We start from the raw sequence: 6,318 nt of genomic DNA, 5'->3' as shown, positions 1-6,318 counted from the left end.
ATGTGTGAATGAGGAAGGATTACTAAATAAAGCTGGAGTTGTGACTCAAAGAATTATAGACCCAAATTTGGGAAAGGAGAGAAAGGTGAGAAAGGACAAAAGATGTAGTAATGAGAAAGGTTAAATAGATCTTCTGTTAAGCAAATATGAACCCTTAATTTTCCAACCTTTCTCACTTTTTCATCTTTTGTCTTTTCTCTCCTTTCCCCGCATTTGGTCTATAATCCTTTGAGTCACAACTCCAGCTTTATTTAGTATTTCTTCCAACGTTGCAAGATTTGGCTACATTTGCACCAAATGTGGGTACTTTTTTTGGTTTGAGGTAAAAAATATCATTTGGCGCTTTGGCTACTTCTTAGGCTACATATTATTTATATATTAGTTGAATAAAAATGCACTTTAAAATGGTGTTTCGTCGCTTTTTATTAGAGACCCAAATAAAACAAATATTTGTGTTTTTCAAATAAAGTTTCGTTTGTCTTTTTTATAGTAAATGAATTTGTCTATTTCTAAGTAAAATTGAAAGTGTCTGTAGAAGTAATTTTTAAAATATCCTTTTTCGTGATAAAGATTTAATACTTATTATTATAATCTAGATGTGTTAATCCTTTAGTATACTCATATATTGGGCCACAAGTATATATTATATATACTTGTAGCCCAAAACTCCTTGACTTCTTCCAATGCGGCCCAAAGAAATTGAAAGGTTGGACACCCCTGGTATACATTCTTATTATTTTATATTGAAATAGACAAAATAAATTTGTTTTCGAAAAATGAGCTGTTTCAGGTTGGAATTTTTATTCCTTATAGCATAGGTTAGCTGTTATTGAATGTTGTTATAGTTTGGAAAAATTTTGTATAGTTTTGGGTGTTTAGGTAACTACACAGTATATATTTAAATGAATAACAAAGTCTCATCTGGCACTAATGCTATAGATCGGGTCAGCAACCTATGGGACGATTTTCAGTGGCACTTTGAATAGAAATGAAAAAGTTATATTTTAATTATTAATTACACATTTAAATGGCATCTGTAGTTTAATCTAGACTTGGGTACATTAAAAAGGATCTCTTGCTTGTAAATTTATATTACAGTGCATGTGTTTACACTGTGTTGTCATCTACATGTTGTGCATGTGTCTTATGTGTAAGAACATAATTCAATTAACAACTTAACTTTAAAATTACGTATTTTTGAAGTCCATTATATCTTGACCAATTTTGATAATATATACAGTATAACAAAATTAGTAGAATCATATAGATACTAGAATAACACTATAACTTAGGTTTGACACAACACCGCTGAAAAGTTGCTGACTCCTGCTATAGGTTGTATTGTGTTAGAAAAGAAATATGATTTTTTTCAGAATTAGAATGCATAAGTAAACCAGTATTTTTCATATTTTTATTAATTCTCTCCCTTTTTTAATTTAAATTTTTATTTTATTTGTAATAGTATTACAAATGAAATTATTTCATTCTTGTTTAAAATTGTCAAAATTTTCTCACAGTTATATCTTTAATCTATTTTTAATTATTGAAAAAATTTTCTCTCATTTTAGTCTGTTGTGTAGGGAATATTTAAATGTTTGCAGTTGCATGATTATCTTTATAGTTTATTGTAATTATTTTTGTAGTTTAGTTTATTTAATTTTTACATGAATGTTTTGTATAAACTTAATATTAAGTTTATTTTACAGACCAGAAAGCCCATTGTTTGAATTTATTGAGAATTGTTTACATCATAAAAGTGAAATGGTAGTTTATGAAGCTGTTCATGCCATTGTTAATTTAAAATCCACAACATCTAGAGAGCTTACACCAGCTGTTTCTGTTCTTCAATTATTTTGTAGTTCACCAAAGCCAACATTACGGTTTGCTGCTGTGAGAACACTTAATAAAGTAAGAAGAGCGAGCTATTTAAATATATTTAAGATTTCTTTTGACTTATTTCAGTTTTTAAGAGCAAATTTAAATGTTTTTAATTTAAAGGTTGCAATGACTCATCCTTCGGCAGTTACTGCATGCAATTTAGATTTGGAGAATCTAATTACTGATGTCAATCGTAGCATTGCCACCCTTGCCATTACAACTCTGCTTAAAACTGGTAGTGAAAGCAGTGTTGAGCGGTTGATGAAACAGATAGCATCTTTCATGTCTGAGATTTCTGACGAATTCAAAATTGTTGTAGTCCAAGCAATCAGGTAATTTATGAAGTAATTAGTTATTAATTTGAATTTTTATTAATTTTTCTATCTTAATTGTAAAATCATTTTTAATACAGGTCATTATGTCAAAAATTTCCACGTAAACATAATGTTATGATGAATTTCTTATCATCCATGCTACGGGAGGAAGGTGGTTTTGAGTATAAAAAAGCTATTGTTGATACTATTATTAATATTATTGAAGATAATCAAGATTCTAAAGAAGCTGGTTGGTATTAATTGTTAATATTACTGATAAGATTTTAAAGTAAAAACTGAATAAATGATAATTTAGTAATTTAATAATTTTAGATAATTTTTTAAAATATATTTTATGTATCTTTTTTTAAGGTTTATCACACTTATGTGAGTTTATTGAAGATTGTGAGCATACCAGTTTAGCTGTTTGTATATTGCATCTTCTTGGGAAAGAAGGACCATTTACTTTGCAACCTTCCAAATATATTAGATTTATATACAATCGCCTTATACTAGAGAATGCACCTGTTAGAGCAGGTAATAGACATTTCAAAAACTTTCAAACCTATATGTAAATATTCTTTTACATAAATAGAATTGATTTTTAATTATAGCCGCTGTAAGTTCACTTTCAAAATTTGGTGCACATTGTGAAGATCTTCTTCCAAATGTCATTGTTCTCTTGCAACGTTGTTTGCTGGATATGGATGATGAAGTTAGAGATCGTTCTACGTATTATCTTAGTGTTCTTAACCAAAAACAAAGATCATTAAATTTACATTATATTATGAGTGGTATGTGATTAGATAATTATTTCTGTTTTTAATAAATAATTGATAATTAATAATTGATGATAACTGATAATAATAGGACTGCAAGTTTCAATAACTGCTCTTGAAAAGTCATTGCATCAGTATACATTAGAACCTTCTGAAGTTCCTTTTGATATGAAAACTGTACCTTTAGCCACTCAGCCTTTAATATCTGAAGAGAAGAAACCTGGTAAATACCAATGTTTTTTTGTGTTTAAAACGTGGAAAATGAACCTTTTCAAATTGATTTTTTTTAAGTATCTTTTACAATAAAAATGCTTAATAATTTGTTCATAATTGTTTTATATTAATTTGTCAGCTAAGTAATGAACTCAATATTTTAATATAGATAGATATTATATTGAAATTAAATATGTAAAATATTTCAGAAATAATTCCTGTTGGAAGACCTGCAGAGAAAGTGTTAGCATCTAGGCAAGAATTATTTGCAGGTATGATAAAAGCTAGGCATACAGGTATCCCTCATACAACATGATTTTGCTCTAACATGGTTCAAAAATTGGGGAAATTCCCCATACAACACTGTTTTCGGTTTTGCTCTAACACAGTTTGGAAATCTTCTGTACAAAATTTCACAATTTTTAAGTGTAGACTCCATTATTTGATAGTTTTTTTATTCAAGTAAGCATGCATGTTATCTCCAATTTACCCAAGGATTTTAGAATATTGAAATTTTTAATTTGTTTTGTGCCTTTCATCAGGTTTACTTTAATGAAAACTGATGTGCAATTTGTTTCTTCCTTGTCCTAGCTTTCTTATCAACCAGGTGTCATTGTCATTGCTTTCGGGCTTTAGCCCTTAGACTGTCACTGTGTTTTCTTTTTATAGATTAATCTTGGTATTTATTAAAGTTTATTTAAACATTTTTGATGAGTATGGTTAAACTTTTTTTAACCTTAATTATTACTTGCCTATGAATTATTGCATCATTCCTAAAAATGATGAAGGAAATACACTTGTATCTCGGTATTCAAGCCGTTTTCAACTTGAACAATTCAGAATTCGAACACAAATTCTGGAAAAAAGTTGCTCAGTACTGGACTGAACAAATGCAACTCTCTAGAACAAATTTTCAATTAATAACATATTTTTATTTTGTCATTCATAAAAAATTATGATAAAAATAAAAAAATAATGATCTTGATATTTCTGATCAAGACCAACAAAAAACCCAGATGATGACAATACTTTGTAAAACTCTCGTTTAACTAAAATTAATATTAACATGTCATACAGTACTTTTAATTGTGATTGTTAGTTACTGATTGCTTTCATAAACATATTTCTCTTGCTAATGAAAACGAATAGTATACTTTTGTTAATTTTTGGAATCTAAACCCATGCTTTGTTTTGTATAGCATGAATTTGCATAACATGGCACTTTTTGGAACAATAACTGTTATGCGAGGGATACTTGTACATTATATTACTAATATATTTAGGTGCAAAGTAAAATATTGAGTTACATAACGATCTTATTAAATCATTTAATTTCTTAATTTTTTATCAATTAGAGCAAATGTCACTTGTGCCAGAGTTAGCTAATTTAAATTTGGGTCCATTGTTCAAGTCATCACAAGCAACAGAACTAACAGAATCTGAAACTGAATATGTAGTTAAATGTATAAAACACACATTCAATGATCATATTGTTTTCCAAGTAAGTAATATGATGATATAAAAATGCATCATCCATTAATACTATATTAATTAAAAAAAACATTTTATTTAGTTTGATTGCACCAACACATTAAATGATCAAATATTAGAAAATGTTAAAGTACAGATGCAGCCATCTGAGGGGTTTGAAGTGTTAAGTTGTATTCCATGTGAAAAGCTTACCTATAATGTACCTGGGACTACTTACACATGTGTTAGGTTACCAAGTGATCCTGTTTCTGGTAAATATTTATTTTCAGAATAAAAATTTTCAGCTCAGTTTTCAGAAACACCAAAAAAAAAATTTGTGCTTCTATAGTTACAGGTTCGTTTAGTAACATTCTTAAGTATACAGTTAAAGATTGTGATCCAAATACTGGAGAGCCTGATGACGACGAAGGCTATGAGGATGAATATGTTGTAAGTAACAAAACCTTTTTATTATTTAAATGTAAGCTAGTTTACAACTCTGTTACATTTATTTCTTGTTAATTATTGATGTATTTATAAGAAGTATTCATTTCCTGAAATTTTTAATTAACTTGATATGAGAAAAACTATTTAAAATCTATGAAAACAATAAACAAAATAACATAATAATCCAGTAGCAGGTCTAAGAGATTGCTTTGGGCAATTGTGTCAAGATTTTATTGTTAATATGAGTTTAATTATTATTTTTTTAAACAATATACTTATATTTTAATATTTCTATCATTTATTTTTAATTTTATTTTTTATTGTTGTTTTTAAATTCATGTACTGTACTTTGTTCTGTTTATGTATTACACAAATTAAAAATGCTACAGAGACTTGCTCCTGGATCTGCTCTTGTAACTATCAATAGACAGTTATTTATTAATAAAATTTCAAAGAAAAAGATGGAATATTTGTTTTCAAATTTATTAGTTACATTTCATTTACAAATATCTTTACAAATGGGCACAAAATTTAGTATTAAACTTGAATATTATTAGTGTGTAGGGCCTAATGGTTTACATGTTTTACAAATGCATGTGTAAAAAGAAATGATTTGGTTAATTCATAAAAAAAGTACCTTTTCTTATTCAATTAAAAACTTTGTTTAATATGTTTAATATTATAGATTTATTAGTGTGTCAAAAGTTGAGCAAGTTTGTCAGGAAGTCAAATTGTTGCCCATTTTATAGCAACCACTATGGTTAGGCAGCTGGCTTCTTGAAAAACATGTCCAAGGTGGTCTGTTTCTGTCTCTTCTTCAACACCTGTCGCAAATGATGGGCAAGGGTGTCATTGTAGAAATCATTGATCCTGTTGGCCTCAGCTCTGTTTGGATAATGAGTGTTGGTAAACTCCTAAACCTCTCCCCATTTGGCAAGAAAGTTTTTGTCAACTTTCACTCCTTCTGATGATTTCTTGCTTTGTTTCAATTGAAATCACCTTTCTGTTTTTTAGAAGCCGTGATTTGCACAGCACTTGAATAAATGTAAATACCCTGCACTGAGGTGATGTACGTAATAAACAAGGGAGCAAGCTGAATCCCAACAGGAGCTCTGTACTTCAGATATACTAATAATATATTCTAATAATACTAATATATTATAAAAATAGCAGATTGTCATTGGCAACGGCAAAAGAGTGGAAACATCATTCGCACT

The 6,318-nt window shown here is 28.6% G+C and overlaps 1 protein-coding gene across 1 annotated transcript in view; it reads left to right on the top strand.

Moving 5' to 3' along the window:
* The window catches only part of LOC111640155 (coatomer subunit gamma-2-like), a 38,141-nt gene that overhangs the window by 24,309 nt on the left and 7,514 nt on the right, over nt 1-6,318 (top strand). Inside the window, exons 9-18 of the mRNA XM_023386151.1 lie at nt 1,712-1,908; nt 1,999-2,210; nt 2,291-2,442; nt 2,565-2,729; nt 2,807-2,986; nt 3,063-3,194; nt 3,394-3,456; nt 4,540-4,685; nt 4,758-4,926; nt 5,004-5,104. Of these exons, the coding sequence (XP_023241919.1) occupies nt 1,712-1,908; nt 1,999-2,210; nt 2,291-2,442; nt 2,565-2,729; nt 2,807-2,986; nt 3,063-3,194; nt 3,394-3,456; nt 4,540-4,685; nt 4,758-4,926; nt 5,004-5,104 (1,517 nt within the window). The remainder of the gene's footprint in view (nt 1-1,711; nt 1,909-1,998; nt 2,211-2,290; nt 2,443-2,564; nt 2,730-2,806; nt 2,987-3,062; nt 3,195-3,393; nt 3,457-4,539; nt 4,686-4,757; nt 4,927-5,003; nt 5,105-6,318) is intronic.

This window comes from Centruroides sculpturatus, unplaced genomic scaffold (assembly GCF_000671375.1).
Source record: "Centruroides sculpturatus isolate CEXI.00-Female unplaced genomic scaffold, Cexi_2.0 scaffold1400, whole genome shotgun sequence".
Taxonomy (NCBI): Eukaryota; Metazoa; Arthropoda; class Arachnida; order Scorpiones; family Buthidae; genus Centruroides; species Centruroides sculpturatus.
This window is presented reverse-complemented; position numbering and strand designations above follow the sequence as displayed.